Source organism: Canis lupus, chromosome X (genome assembly GCF_048164855.1).
Source record: "Canis lupus baileyi chromosome X, mCanLup2.hap1, whole genome shotgun sequence".
NCBI classification, from domain to species: domain Eukaryota; kingdom Metazoa; phylum Chordata; class Mammalia; order Carnivora; family Canidae; genus Canis; species Canis lupus.
This window is the reverse complement of record NC_132876.1, coordinates 45,431,397-45,448,025: the sequence shown is the minus strand read 5'-3', so window position 1 is coordinate 45,448,025 and position 16,629 is coordinate 45,431,397. Positions and strand designations below refer to the sequence as shown.

General features: G+C 37.2%; 1 protein-coding gene across 1 annotated transcript in view; it reads left to right on the top strand.

Moving 5' to 3' along the window:
* The window catches only part of IL1RAPL2 (interleukin 1 receptor accessory protein like 2), a 1,316,516-nt gene that overhangs the window by 741,152 nt on the left and 558,735 nt on the right, over window positions 1-16,629 (top strand). The window contains exon 5 of the mRNA XM_072815909.1: window positions 5,985-6,138. Coding sequence (XP_072672010.1) covers window positions 5,985-6,138 — 154 coding nt within the window. The remainder of the gene's footprint in view (window positions 1-5,984; window positions 6,139-16,629) is intronic.

The following is a 16,629-nucleotide window of genomic DNA, read 5'->3' as shown; positions in this document are numbered from 1 at the left end:
TTTAATCCCTTGAATATTACTAAGGATATACAGGAAACCCCTCCTAAGCCTGGATTCTTATAAAAATTTAGTAAAGATCAACAGCAAACTCCTGTTAAGTTTGAGAAAAGCATACACATCAAAATAAGATTATAAAAATTGACAAAATGGATTATTTTGATAAATCAAGAAATTGTATAGTCAAAACTCAACTTATAAGACCTTTATTCCTAATTGCCAAAAACTAGAAGCATCCCAAATGCTCTTCAATAATAAATGGCTAAGGATGCCTGGGTGGCTCAGTTGATTAAACATCTGCCTTTGGCTCAGGTCACAATCCTGGGGTCCTGGGATTGAGCCCCATGTCAGGCTCTCTGCTCAGTGGGGAGTCTGCTTCTGCCTCTACCCTGCTCGTGTTCTCTCTCTCTCCCTCTCTCTCTCTCTGTCTCATAAATAAATAAAATTTTTAAAAACAGTGAATGGCATGGCTAAACAGTGATATATTTCTACAGTAGAATACTGGACTACTACTTACTAGTGAAAGAAATGAACTATTGATATATACCACAACAGAGACAAATCTCAAATGAATTATACTTAGTGAAAGGAGACAGGAACAGAAAGCTACATATCATACTATTCCATTTATATAACATTCCACAAAATAATAAGAACAGAAAACATGAGTTTTTACCAAGGACTGGGGCTAAGAAGAGGGAATTGATTACAAAGTGACATGGAGGAACTTGGGAATGATAGAAACATTCTATAATCTCAATTTTGTTGCATACATTTGCCAAAACACACCAAATTATACTGGTAAAAAGGATAAATTTTATGTTTGTACATTATACAAAATAATATGACTTTTTAAAAAAATCTTAAATTCCCAACTAGAGTCTTAGATAACTATTTTTTTAGCTTCTTTTGTAACATTTTCCTTTTTATAGTAGCAGAAAATATCAAGTAAGGACTTAGTCATTAAATTTTTATAAGATGTATGGGATATATGGCAGACATTATTACATCTATTTTATATGTGAGGAAACAGAGGTCCAGTGACATACAATTACTTATCCACATTAGTGGGGGAATGGTAACCAGAATCCACATCCCTTGATCAAAGACAGGTGCTTATATATTTCAAATCACCATTCCTCTCACATTAACCCATCATCTTTGTAATTTACCAATAGTAAAGAACCCCTCTTTGACTTCTAATACCATATCTAGGAATAAAAACAAGGATAAATGGGACTTAAATCTTGTGTAACTCACCAGTTTTAAGCCACACTAAACTGAAGCCTTCATGGGTTTCACAGCCCATCCCTTCTGTATAAAAACATCTTTGAAAATTCTAGTTAACAGATTAAAAGTTTAAGGATGAAATGCAATTTTATGGTTACAAAAGAAGGTACACAGTAATATCATTACCAAAGGGATTCAAAATCTCTAAGAATTTTGCCAAACTACTTTTTAGCAAAAAAGTGTTGGTCATTTGGGCTGTGGTAGTATAAAATCTCCAGTGACTTTCTTCTCCCATTATGAAAACTGTCGAATGTATAGCAAGATAAATCAATATAAAGCTCTTAACTTTGGAAGCTTAAATCATTGTTATGAGTGACGGGATTTAAAAATGGTCTTTCCTAAAATATTATTTTAGTAGATGAAATTACCTCCTTATAATTCATCTGGAACTTTTATTAAACATGGTATGACTCAGAGATCTAATTATTTTTCCAATTACTTTTGGAAAAAATTTTTTTGTATATTTTTTTCTTTGAGTTTGATTTGCCAACATATAGCATAACACCCAGTGCTCATCCCATCAAGTCCCCCCTCAGTGCCTGTCACCCAGTCACCCCATCCCCCCACCCACCTCCCTTTCCACTACCCCTTGTTTATTTCCCAGAGTTAGGAGTCTCTCATTTTCTGTACCCTCACTGATACTTTCACTCATTTTGTCTCCTTTCTCCTTTATTCCCTTTCACTATTTTTTATATTCCCCAAATGAATGAGACCATATAATGTTTGTCCTTCTCTGACTTACTTCACTCAGCATAATACCCTCCAGTTCCATCCACGTTGGAGCAAATGGTGGGTATTTGTAATTTCTAATGGCTGAGTAATATTCCATTGTATACATAGACCACATCTTCTTTATCCATTCATCTTTCGATGGACACTGAGGTTCCTTCCACAGTTTGGCTACTGTGGACATTGCTGCTATAAACGTTGGGGTACAGGTGTCCTGCAGTTTCACTGCATCTGTATCTTTGGGGTAAATCCCCAGCAGTGCAATTGCTGGGTCATAGGGTAGCTCTATTTTTAACTCTTTGAGGCACCTCCACACAGTTTTCCAGAGTGGCTGTCCCAGTTCACATTCCCACCAACAGTGCAAGAGGGATCCCCTTTCTCCACATCCTCTCCAACATTTGTTGTTTCCTGTCTTTCAACAGATCTTTCTATTGAACATCCTGGGCTCCCAACCTAGTAAATACTGGCAAGGGACACGTGCCACTCAAGAAAGCTGGCAGGGAGGGAAGGAAGCTGGACTTTAAGGATTGACATTATTTTGACTGAACAAGGATGTCCTACAACAAACTGCTCTGAGGGCTCAGCCAGCCCATGAACTGGAGCTGTTTGTTGAACTTAGGTACCTCCAGCAAGGCTGGCCCTCAGCAAAACCGTCAAGTTGATCAAGTTTATGTTAATGATCTCAGAGAACCAATATTAGGGGCCTGCTCATATTTGAGGCTTTGATGGTTTTTCCTTGTCTCAGATAAACAACCATTTTTAGACGTGATTTACATGTCTCAAATTTCTTTGCCTAACAGGCTGTCAAAATTAAATGGGTGTGGAGCAATGTGATATGGCCTGCTCAGAAGAAAAGAGGTCATAGGAAGATTGAGGACAGGAGAGAAACAATGACTGTAGTAAGCCTGGAAGCTGTAGTTTAAGGGAGAGATGCTGCAAATAGTGGAGTAAAAAACCTGGTAGACTTCTGAGGTTTGATATAGGTATTCAGTTATGTGAAGGCTAGCCAGTGAGATAATTATGTAGAGGATGGTTTGGTGGGGGCAGGATGGTTGTCTATAAGCCTCTTCTGAACAAAGTATAGTTCCTCTACCCACCTGCTAGGATTAGTGTTGGAGTAGCCTCGTAAGAGCTATACATTTTCAGTGGGTTAAAGTATTATGTTCCTGGGCATGGTTAACCAATTAGTTGAGATTGGTTTTCACCTGATTAGTCCATTAGCACCAGTTTTCACCAAAGTGAGTTGGAGGTTTGAGGAGACATAATCCAAGAATGTGAAAGTTTTGGAATGGAAAGTATTCACTGTGCTGGATGACCACCATATATAGTGCTGCTCAATCAGAGTGTAATGAATAAACTCTGCAAGCCTCTGGGCTCTGGCTGCTTACATGGTAGTATATGTTATCCTCATATGCAGAGTAAAAATCTGATACCTAAAGAACTTAAACAAATTTGCCCAAGATCACAGAACTTGGGTGAACCCCAGATTTTGACCTTGAGCTGTCTTGCTCTGACAACAGTTTGCCTTTTCATCTATACTACATTGTCTCTCCAGAAGGGTGGAGATAGCCTGACAATAACATTTTACTATGCCACAGTTTTTTATAAAATCCACAAAATCCTATTGGGTACGGGACACCTGGGTGACTCAGCGGTTGAGTGTCTCTGCCTTTGGCGCAGGATGTGATCCCAAGGTCCAGGATCGAGTCCTGCATTGTTCTCCTTGTGGGGAGCCTGCTTCTCCCTCTGCCTATGTCTCTGCTTCTCTCTGTGTGTCTCACATGAATAAATAAATAAAATCTTTAAAAAACCCTATTGGGTACAAATAATTTTTTATAAGGCTACATGGCAACTTGGAAAGCAGTTGATCTAGCCCAAAGAATGTGTTAAGATTACAGGCTGTTCTTCATCAGAAGTTATTTTCTAACTCCTATTTACATTTTACTTCCCAGGGAAAAAAGAAATCAAAGCAGTGTGCAGGGAAAATGAAAAAGGTTAGAGCTAATTGCATATGGACTCGCCCCAAATATGACATTAGAAAACAATGTCATTTGTCTTTGAATACAATGAGTGTGTGGGCTCATTTGCCCACCCCCACCACTACTATGTGAAAGTGAAGCAGCTCAGTTTTCATTTTCCTTTCCTCTCAAAATGCCCAGAGGGACCATATTTTTGTTTAATAACCTTCAGAATGATTCTTTAGAAATCTGAGGCTATCAGAGTTTGAAGCAATGCGAAAATAATTGTGGATTATTATTGTATAATGATAGTGGCAGCTGGACTATTTTTTTTCTTTTTGTTCAGACTTTCTTCTTCATTTTCCCAGAAACCTTATATCCCAAGGTTTAACTCAGAAGCCAATCTCATATAGGTGATAACCTTGCCAGACATGCTATGTAATATAATTTCAGACAGCCCCTTAACTGTTCTTTGGAAAGACCCTAGGGAGTGAAACAGCCTTATATCTAGATCCTCTAGATAGTATTACTTTTATTTATTCTCTGACAATGTGTGTAGGTAGTTGTATTGGACATAAAGCAAGCATATCTCTTAAATATCATACCTGTGAACTTAAGTGCCAGTTTTTGTGTTTTGTTGCCAAAACCCCTGCTTATCACAAAAGAAAAAATCTGTTACAGTAAGAAACTACTAAATGAATACTCATTTTTTTCAAGTCATTTTACGCACACGTGTGTGCATGCATGTACACAAGTCTGCAGAGCTGTGAGAGTCAGCTCTGATTCTACCTTTGTGCGAATGTTTAGGATATATGTGTGGTGAGCAGGAGTGGGGGTGGGGAGGAGTAGTAGAGATGTTGGGAAAAGAGAAAAGTTCTCTTAACAATTATTTACATCATTGTCCTCACAATTGCCTTGACTGACAGATTCAGAGTTTAGATGATAAAGTATTTTTTCTCTGATTATTCAACACCACCTCACGCTGTCCCCTACACCTTCTCTTGATGTTTGTATAGCTTTTGGCCACCACTTTGGCTGAACATTTGAGATGAGTGGTAGACAAACTGGAACCATATCTAAAAAGTAGTCTGAGAAAATTCACAAAAGGCAAAGCCACTTGGCTGAATATTCCTACATACTTGGTTATTGCTGTGTCCTTGTCACTCTCTGAAAAAGTGTTAATCAATCTTTTCTAGAGAAGTCCAATCCGAGGGGTGAGACTCTCTCATATTCCCATCAGGAGTATAGAAAAATTGTCTTCCAAACCCAAATAATATAATCTGGTCATATATCACTGAATTCAGAAAATAAGTGGGTAACTGCTGTATTTCATTACTAGAACAAAATGTGTACTTATTTTACCTAGCTATATTTCTAGAGAACTGATTAAGCCTAATTTTCTAGACCCTTTGCCCTCATCCCCACCCACCCAAATGGATCTCTTGATTATGAAGAGGGAGACTCCGGAATATTAGCATTAGTTTTCAACTATAAGAAATGATTAATAAAACCATTGTAAACTACATTGACAACATAAAATCCTACATGAATTTTTAATAATGCCTAAGGCTCCCTTGTAGTATACTATGTTGCTAAATGAACACTATTCTCTTAGGACTCTTTGAAAATATCCCTGTCAAATAGAAAACAAAAACAAAAACAGGGCTTTATAATGGTATTTAGCAATTTTTAAGATTCCACTCTACCTCTTTTGCCCTTTGGGGAGTTTGTATGCTTTTCCATTTTTTTTTTTTTTTTTGCAAAATATCTCTATAAACACTTTCTGCACTTGGGATCAGGCCTCTAAAGTAGGTCTTAGGCTAATAGTTGTGATATTTTCATTGTACACACTAAGATGCATTTGTGATTTTTTTTTCTGATCATTGACTTAACTTTAGATATATATTATGAAAGTTAAAGAGGAGTACAAACAATGTGAAAGTACTAACTTGCCAGTACCAAGACTTGATGAGAAGTTTAATTTTTTGCTTGTAAATATTTTCTATGCAGGAATGCAAGCCAAAAATGTGGAGAAGTATAATAATACAGAAAGGAAACACTCTTCTAATCCAAGAAGTTCAAGAAGAAGATGGAGGAAATTATACTTGTGAACTTAAGTTTGAAGGAAAACTTGTAAGACGAACAACTGAATTGAAAGTTACAGGTAAGAATTGGTTCCACCAAATTATGGCAAATGAAATTTTAAGTATAATTTGGTATGGGAAGAAGTTGTTTCCAAAACAAAGAATGAACTTGCAGTGAATTTAGAATTGGCTGCAAATCAATGGTTGGAAAGCTTACTTTTAATACGCTGTACTGATAAACTATATGTAGAATATGGGCAATTGATTTAGGGAACATGAGCCTAATTGCTGCATATCTGTTCTCTGCCTTTATGAAAGGTTCTTTACTCTTCAAGATATCATTGACTGTTACTAAGCATCTCAGAAAAGATATTCTGGAACCACTTCAGAATGTTGACTTAACCCATATGTAGAATATCCTTGTAGGTAATGCCTGCCTGCTTCAGACTGAGATTCAGTCAGGCTTTTGGAATGACATCCTTTTGGACTGCATCCAGAATATCATTTATACAAAATTGCTCATAAATGACTGATGTTATTGTGTGCCTCTAGTGATTCTTAAATGGAGCAACTCCAAACAAATAGTGTGTATGTGTGTATTTTAAATCTGAAGCAAAAGTAAAGTATAAACTAGTAATTCTACTCACACCAAATGGAAGAGAGAAACTCAGGATATTCTTATCTTGTGGAGAATGTTAGAAAGTAATTTTTAGGGACATATGACAGAACCTAATACCATGAAAGGTATCCCTGATGATGAGTGTGATGCACCCTAAAAAACTTCATGACAAAAGTCTACTTGCTATTGTTCCTAAGCAAACCTTGCCTAATTTTTTCTTCTTTATATATATGTTAGATTGTGTGTGTGTGTGTGTGTGTGTGTGTGTGTAAGTGTTCACACACGTTTGTATTGTGGCTAAAACCTGAGCCATAGTAAAATTTGACATTACCCAGACAATTGTAATATTGATTGCATTAATTAATTAATTTATGGCTGATGCTCTTGGGCATTACCTTTTTAACTATGTAATGTTCACATCAGCTAGTTGGTTAATTATAACATATTCACACTAATGTTAGGAATACAGATCCATTTACTAATAATAACACTTGTTGAGTAAGTTCATTGCTGTAACTCATATTTAATTAAGTTTTTGATCCTTGAGAGTCAGAAGTTTGCTCTGTTTTTTTTCAAAATTCTGAATGTTAACACAAGTAATACAAAATATTTTATTAGAGGGGCACTTGGGTGGAACAGTTAGTTAAAAGTCCAACTCTTGGTTTTGGGTCAGGTCATGACCTCAGATTTGTAAGATTAAGCCCTATATCAGGCTCTGAACTCAGCATGGAATCTGCTTAAGTTTGTCTCCCCCTTTCCCTCTGCCCTTCCCCCACTGCACATTTTCTCTCCCTTTCTCTCTCTGTCAGATAAATAAATATATATGTTTTAAAGATTTTTATTTATTTATTTATTTATTTATTTATTTATTTATTTATTTATTTATTTGAGAGAGGGAGGAAGAGAGAGAGAGAGAGAGAGAGAGAGAGAGAGAACACTAGCAAGGGGAGTGGAAGAGGGAGAAGCAGGCTTCCTGCTCAGCAAGGAGCCCAACATGGGACTTAATTCCAGGACTCTGTGATCATGACCTGAGCCAAAGGCAGACACTTAAATGACTGAGCCACTTAGATGCCCCATAAGTAAATATTTAAAAAATATTTAATTAGAAACTAATATACATATGCTTTAGTTCATTTTATATCCTAATATATGACAGTTCTACTTAGTCTGAATTTGTAGAGTAACTTCTGTGGAGGTTTGAATTATCCTTTTGATTAGAATTGCATATCCTTTCCTCTATGAGGTTTCATAATAACTACCCTAAAGTGACAAACCCAAATAGGAAAGATCTGCCTTTGGTTGATTTCTAGTTTCATCAATGTGAAGTAGACTTCCTGTATCATTCAAGGATAAGAATCAACCAGGCCATTATACATCATTAATAAGTGATCTGACCATGCACAAATCCTTGCATCATCATTTTGACTACAGTCACACAATCTGTATCGTTGTTTGCGGAACACTTCCATTGGGAATTATTTACGAAAATCTGTAGCATTATAGTATTGGGTTTGGGTCTTAAATTGGATCAGAGTAGAGTTTACACTAAACCTCTTTTATGCTTCCATCTAATGGGTTATGGTGACAACACATTTACTTTTTTAGTTTCTTTTTAGATTCTGGAAAAACAGAGCTAGAACTACTTCTTTTGGGTATTTTATAAGGTGTTAATTCACTTGCCCTAAACTTTTAGTATAGTTAAACTATGGATTTAAAATTTCACTTCAACTCTACCTCCCAGAGGTTTTCAAACTTTAATGCACATCAGAATCATGTGGAGGGACCCAGGTGGGATAAAGATGAGGTTCTTTAAATACAGGTTCCGTCTCCCTCCTCCAGATTCTAGTTCAATACATTAGTAAGAATGGGAACTTGCTTTTTTGTCCAGGTAATTCTGTTGTATGTCTTCCAAGGATTATGCTTTGAGAAACAATAGCTGAGAGATTAATGCTAAAGAAGTCACTCACGGGTTTGATTTTCTTGTGAGCATGTTAGTTCACATACACACACACCAAACTCATTTTCATAGGCCCACAATTGTTTTACCTAACTTCCTAAGAGCTGTCATGAAAATATGACTCCTTGGTCACCAAGGGAAATCTGTCAAGAGAATATGGGGATGAAGCAGCCTCACCTACTGAAACAGTAATTTTTCATTTATCGTTTGAGGAAAAATATACTGAGTATGTATCACATGCTGGAGAAAAAAATAAGTAGTTAATAATAGTTAACAATTGTCCTTGGGTCAGTTGTCATCATTCATATAAGAAGATATCAAGTTTATGTATTTATTAACATACTTCAAATATTATGCTTGATGTAGAAACAAAATGGCCTCCTGGTACAGAGATTTAAGATGTTGCTCTGTGAAAATTTATTTTTAATTTTTATATAAGTTATATTGTGCTTTGTATGTTTGGAATTACAAAGCAAACAGCTTGTCCTCTTGTGATTCAAAATATAAGGCTGAGATTATTTAAAAAGTAACCCACTCTTGGGAATCCCTGGGTGGCTCAGTGGTTTGGCGTCTGCCTTCCGCCCAGGGAGTGATCCTGGAGAATCCCAGATTGAGTCCCATGGCAGGATCCCTGCATGGAGCCTCCTTCTCCCTCTGCCTGTGTCTCTGCCTCTCTCTGTGTGTCTTTCATGAATAAAAAAATCTTTAAAAAATTTTTTTAAAAAAGTAACCCACTCATACTTGTTTTCAGCTTAGCAATACACAGGCATGGAATAGGTATTTCAACATAAAATTAATAGGATTGGTTAATTACAAAATTATGTAGATAGAAGTTCTTTAAAATTGTATATTGCAAGTATGCAAACCTTAAAAGATAATCAAAATTTTAAGAGGTTACTTTCTGACCATTCTTTTTAAATTTATATATTTGAGAAATATTTTTCAGTAAAACAAGCAGTTTTTTTAAGTGTGTAGGTGCTACTTGCTTTAAATAGATCAGCTATAAAAAGATCCAGATATTCAAAACTGATGAATTAGAAGGTAACCATTGGTCTTATGAAATTATTTTTTTCCATATAAAAGAATTTGTCATAGGATTTCTTTAAATAGCCAGGTTTCCTACTGCATTAAAATAGAATTTGAATTAAATGCAACTTTTCTGGAATACTTTTAATATATAAATTATTGCAGATTTGTATAATATTATTGTGGACATTTCTTTTTATTCTTTCGGAGGGTTCAGATGAATAGGGAAGTGTTTAACAACAAATAGACATGTACATTAGTGTGTTTAGGTCATTTGTCAAAGACGCCAACAACTAACAGTTTTATTTCCCATAGCATATTGTAGGTGGCTCTTTGTTATTTTAGAGAAATTCTCCCTTTATTCTCACATTGAATTTTGTGCAGAGGGCTAGTTGAAGTGGTAAGAAGAAAAGGGAGTGTTGATTATATGATAGTGAGAATATAGAACAGGTGATAACGGAAGAAGAGGAGTGGGAGAGTAGAAAAGATAATGTAATAGGGTCTCTGGGAATTAGAGGAGACTGTCTGCCTTGAGAAGGTCAAAGGCAGTCAAATTATAGGGGCTTCCCAAAATGAATACAAGCAGGAAGCTGGCACTAATTAATTGTATTGGAAGATAATTCACCATTCACCTAGCAAATCATTCACAAATGCATGATTTTATTCAGCTTTTTAGAAATGTACTTGGCTACTTAGAAAAAACACTAACCTGTTCTTTGGTGAATATGCAAATAATATCCATCCTTCTGATCATTGTAAACAGCTCTAGAGTTCCAGATTTGGGACTCTTCACATGTTAGGTTAATCTCTTAATCTGTTTGTGTCTAAATGCCATGGCTAGAAAGAGAAGTTTATTCTATGGATATGTTTCAAGGATTTGCTGCTAGGTTATTATTAAGCAATAGTAGCAACACAATCTGGACACACAAAGCTTGGTAAAATTACAGAGTGGAAATTGGGATCGGTTTTTGGTGAAGATGCTCAAATGCATGCCTTCAGTAAGTGCTTTTAATTTCACTTTGCCAAGTTATAACTAACTGTACTGCATTGTTGTACGTGTCATTGAGACTGCATAGCTTATTAGAACAACCTTCCTCTGATGTATGGCTGCTATTTACACACAGAGGAAGCAATTCCACATTAGGCTTGAAATCAGGCTTTTCCTGGCCCTGGCTCTTTGTTTCTTTATGCCTCTACTGTTAATACTTAGACATTGGGGTGAAAGTGGGATTAGGAAAAATAGTGGAATGTGGAAATATGGTGGCAAATTGAAGGAAGAAACAGAATTGAGATTCTGACTGAATAATGGTAATATAACAGAACTATGTAATAATCATAATAGGGGCACTCAGAGAGCTAATATCTATTGAGAGCTTTCTGTGTGGCAGACATTGTGCTTTGTGTTTTTCATTCATTTTCTCATTTAATCCTCAGAACAATCGTATGAGGGTAAATGCTGTTATTGTCCCCATTTTATTGAGAAAGAAAATTTAGGTGAAGTTATGTGCCTTAGGTCACATATTTTGTAATTGGCAGAGCATGGATACCAATCTAGGTCTTTCTGACTCTCAAATATAACTTTTTACCCACTAATAAGCACAAACCATATAATTTCATTCACCAAATATATATTACATACATTGAAAAAATATGTCAAAATATTGATTATAATGCTCATTATTCCACTATCATGTCCTTTCTGGACATTAACTATTTGGTCTTCAATAATTTCCTATAGGAATTTGGATACCATTAAAAAGGATACACTTAATATTTTGGAACCTAGTCCTTATAGCTCTCAGTGGGCACCTTAGATCAGATTAGTAGAAATGGGACACAGAATTAAATCTGAGCTTAGGATGATGGCAAGAGAGAAACAAAAAAAAGCGTGGTGTCAAAAAAAGCAAGAATGTGCAGAAGATGGAATTTGCCAAGCTTCATATTTTGGTACCAAATGGCCCTATTAATATGGAAATCCATATTGAGAAAAAAATGGATTAGTGAGGTTCACTGTAGTTATCATAATTATTTCAAGCTAGTTGAAGTGAAGTGATGGAGAACAGTCTAGCTAAACAATGTTGATTCCATTGGTAAAGAGCAGTCACACATAAATCGGTGCCTATTCTGTGCAACAAGGAACATAGGATGCAAGTTTCTTAATGTGGTTCTGAAAGCAGACAGGTAGAGACAGAATTATGTTCTCTTTGGAATCTGTGAAAATTTTAATTTTTTTTTCAGTATAACAAATAGTGTTTCAAACAGTGTTTCCAAAATTTGTTCTGTGGAGCTCCAAATCTAAGAGATGTTAGTAGTTATTTCTGAAAGAGAGAAAGGAGAAGAGAGGAGAGGGACAGAGAGGTTTTGTGGCAATGTGTTTATCTGCTAGGTCAAAGTTAAACAGATTTCTTTTTTTGCAAGGCATTTCAGCACATCTTAGTGCATATCATATTCTAATATGTATTAAGGGATGAAATATAGTTTAGGACATTTCCTAAACTTGTGTGATCACATAACATAACCTTCCCCTGTCCCAGAGTAAACTGTGGCTCAGAGAGTTTAAACCATTTTTCCTGGGGTGGCAGATGGTGAATGGCTTGGCCACGACTAGAACCTGCATCTTCTGATTCCTAATATAATGCTTTTTCTATCATATCCCATTGTTACTCTGTCTATAGTCCCTTATTCCTGGCTTCTGGGCCAGAAAAAGAGGAAATGCATCCACAGGAGGACTCCAAATTGGCGACTTCAGAGCTCAGGTCTAAAGATCCCTGAAATAACCTATTATATAAAACGTTCATTTGCCAATCCATCATTTTGGCTTAAAGAAGAAATAGCTGAGATTCTGTTACTTCTATAAAAGGAAAAGCATTTACTGCTGATGGTTGAATCCAAGCCAGCAAAAGGGCAATGCCCTAATCAATAGTCAGATGCTTCTGGAAGCTAGGCAAGTCATGTACCTGAATGGGTGCGCGAAGCAACACAGAGAGGCAAGTTGGAGAGTATTAGAATCCCTGACTCAGCCCTAGCTTGTTATCATGTAAAATTAAGGATCCAATCCTACTAGGCTCTCTAATTTTTGAAGAGATCATAGGAGTCTGGATTTTTATGTAGAAATCTCTGGTTTGTTCATCACTGTAGTGGACTAAATAAATAAAACATGCCTATATGCTAAATTCAGTTTGGGGGCTGCCTTTCTGTGGCCTTTGCTTTAAAGAGTTTGGTTCAGTAGTGCTTTTCAACAAGTGAGTGACTGTGTGGCTGGCTCAAACTTGGCTCCACTATTTTCATCTCCAGCAGTGAGTGGGAAAAAAAATACAAGTGGCCTGGAGAACAGCACTCAAAAGCCATCCTAATCACACCATCCAGCTGACTGGTCAATTCTAGCAGAGAGTGAAGGGCACAATTTATGGATGCAGTACTACAGGAGGGGTATTGACAAATTGATCACCTTACAGAGAAGAGCAATTTAAGTGATGAAGCAAGTTCATTTCAAATGTTACAGATAAATGAAAAGCCCTGGGGATGAAGCACCCACCTTGCAGCTGCCCCGAAGTAGTGCAGTGTGAAGCACTGAGGGGAACAAGTCATTAGCATATGTTCTCTCTCCTTCGTGTTCTGAGCATCCAGTTAGCATGATCTGAATGTCTGTGTCCTGATTATCATGTGAGAATGTATCTCATTTATACCTTCCATATGACTTAATGAGGAAAGCCCTCAGCAGTCAGTAGCTCTTGGCCACATTAAGGAAACTTTCACATGACTGACTGTGCATTTCATAATTGACTGTTCTTTTGTACAGTCGCAGGTACAAAAATCTCATGACCAAAACCAGCTTGTAGCAGCTCCTTTGCCTTTCCTCTGAGGACTCCCTTTCCCTGCCTGGGTGACCCTGGCCTTTCCTAGCCTGCCCAGCCCACTGAGAATGACATCTTTGTCCCTTTTCTGATTCTTTCAAATGTCCTGATGTCCTGTCTTTTCGGTAGCCCATCTCCTCAGATTCTTATTTTCTGCTGGAGCTCATCTAGTACCTCAATACGATGAAGAATTCCTGACCAATAATGGCCCCCAATGCTTCCCTTTACAGCTAACATATTTGCAATTTAATAGATATTTCAATTCTGTAAATCATAGGCATGACTAATGGTGGGAATTTCTGGCAGCTTTGCAGTGCCTTTCCCAGAGTGTCACAATTCATACCCTGCAGGTGGCTGTTTTCTCCCTCTGGAAACAAGGTCAACTCTACTCATGACCTTGGGTGACTAGGAGGAAAAAAAATCCTGCTTAGAATTAGGTGGAAGGAGGGAGGGCCTTGAGTATCAGTTTAAGGAGTGTTTTTTTACCCCTTCCTCTTCTGCCACTATTGTATTGTACTTCCTTTTTACCCCCTATTGCTCTCCCCACTGCTTCAACCTATGACATAGGGCTATCTGTTAATGACAGACAAGCTCAAAGAGATCTCCAGTCTCTGTCCTAGGGAAATGTTTGCATGTTTCTATGCCTTATAGGGAGATGAACAAATACTATTCACTGTCCCATCAGCAGAAAGCTGGTCTTTCTTCTCCGCAAATTTCCCTGGACTGTGAGAACATTCATTCCTGTGGGTTTGTTTCATAAGTAGGTGTGCAGGAGACCTGCTTGGAGAGATGAGGGTGAGCAAGTTAGAGCACATGGCAGCAGGATATGGTAAACGTGCCCAATTTCAGGTCAGTTCCGCTCAAGTGGCTCTCTTCCATCACCTGAGGTGATCGTTGACTCCTTGGCTGACTCTTCTGACTTGAATTAGGGGTGAGGGAAGGGGTTCTTGGGAAGGAATTGTGGTGTGACTCCTAGGTGTAAAGACCTCTGAGATTCCTGGGCACAGATTTTTCTGAGGTCCACTATGTTCATTTGTGAAAGTCTCAGTCAGCTACCTTATTCTTCTCCATCCTGAAAGCAGTGGTTTGAGCAAGCTAAGAACATTTTATCGAGCCACCCTTCTAGAGGATGAAAACTAGGAGCTTGGTATGGTGAGAGATTAGCCATGAACCAGATCTAACAGAATGGAGCAGATGCTCAGAGGACAACCATTTATTGGGTCAGGTATTGTAGTGTACCATCAGACAAAGTTCACAACAACCTTGGAAGTTTGGAGATATTTCTTCTATTTATAAGGGTAGAAAGGGAGGCTCAGAGGGGATAAGTTATTTGTCACATAGATAGTAAGTGGTGGAGTTAGGATTCAAACTAACATTTGTTCCAAAACCTTGCTCTTAAAAGCAACCAGCTACAAACCACCTGCATGGCTCCTGTACACAATAATGCTCAAGAAATGTCGCTGAGAAAAATTACTTAATTTCCCTGAATTTCAACTTCTACATTGGTAAATTGGGGCTAAAATGTTCCTTTCCTTCCTGCTTACTTGCCTGCTTCACGTTCTTTCATTCCTCTTTGCCAAGCCACATTTGTACTTCGGTACTTCTTCCATGAAGCCTTCACAGATTAATCTCATTTATGGTCACCTGTTTCTTTCTTCTAAATTCCCTTGGCAATTTTGCAAAAGTTTTCACCACACTGACACTAATTTATAATTAATTATCTTGAAGTACTTGGTGTAGGTTTTGTCTCACCAAATAGATTAATGCCCTCCGCATTCTATTGTTTCCCATACAAAGGTTTACGCTAACATTTAGATACAACATATAATTATGGAGCTAGGAGCTAGGCACTATGTTTTCACATATGTTTCTCATTTAAGCATCTCAAAATCCTGTGAGGTATTGTCATTTTAGCCCCACTTTACTGTTGAAGTTGAAGTTCAGATAAATAATTTTTCTCAGTGTTCTACTGTAACTAAATGATAGCACTGCAATGAAGGTTCAAGAGGTGGTAATGGTTTTCTCAAAGCCTGAGCCCCTTCCGCTAGCAAATGCTTATAGAACTATACGTTGTTCATAGTACTATACTCTGATTTGACTATAACAAATTTTGTTATGTGGAGAAGGATAAGACCTTTTGCTGAGAAAAATGGAGGAAGCTCTTTCTAAGAAATTTGAGCTGAACCAAGCATTTAATTCTTAAAGAAGACCCGTGGAAAACTGAAAACTTGATTGGCCCCCTTGGACTTTGCTTCAGAGTCAGAAAAACATGATTCAAATCCTTAGTATGATAGTAGCTGTGTGACTTTAAAAAAATTTATTCTTCTGAACTTCAGTTTTTTTCCCATGCAAAATGGGGAGGTGTTACTGTGTTCAGTGGAGAAAATATACAAAAAGCACTTAGAATGGTATCTGGGAGATATTAGGTATTCAAAAATGATATTAATTATTGTGATTAGCATCATTTTTATCATTATTATTAAGACTGGAAAGCTTGCAAAGATGACCTCACAGCCATTTTACCACAAGAAAGCAGTCTAACAAATGGTTTAAGACAAATTGCTATTTTTAATAGGGTGCTTTATTTACAGGTGATGAAGTTTTTTTTTAAAAGTAGGAAGTTAACCAGGGTCTATGACAAACTCAAGCAAAAGGCTACAAACATAGGTATTAGAGGCCAAACTGTTTCATTCAAGGATATGCAATCATGTGGAGTAATTCGTCAATTAAGGTGATCAGAGCAAATATTGTTGTCCGTATAAATGAGCTTTTGCAGCCAGTGAGACATCTGAATGATGTGTGAACCAAGAGCAAAGGCTGCTGAGACAAAGCTGAGGTGAAAATGAGTCCTGAGGACAAGAATGTTAAGGAGAGTGGCCTTTTCCTGTCCAGCAATTCCTTGTGTCATTATGATTCATCACTGGTGGTTTATAAAGACAGTTAATTGTCTCCTTTGGCTGTCAAATAGGAAAATAATTCATCAGTTCAAGTCTATAAATCATTTCTTGGTACTGAGTGTACTTTATATAGCTGGAAATCTCTTCATGATTTGGCACTGTGTTCCAGTGGGGATCCTGAGGGGCAACTGGGAAGCACCAGATACAGCAGCCTAAGT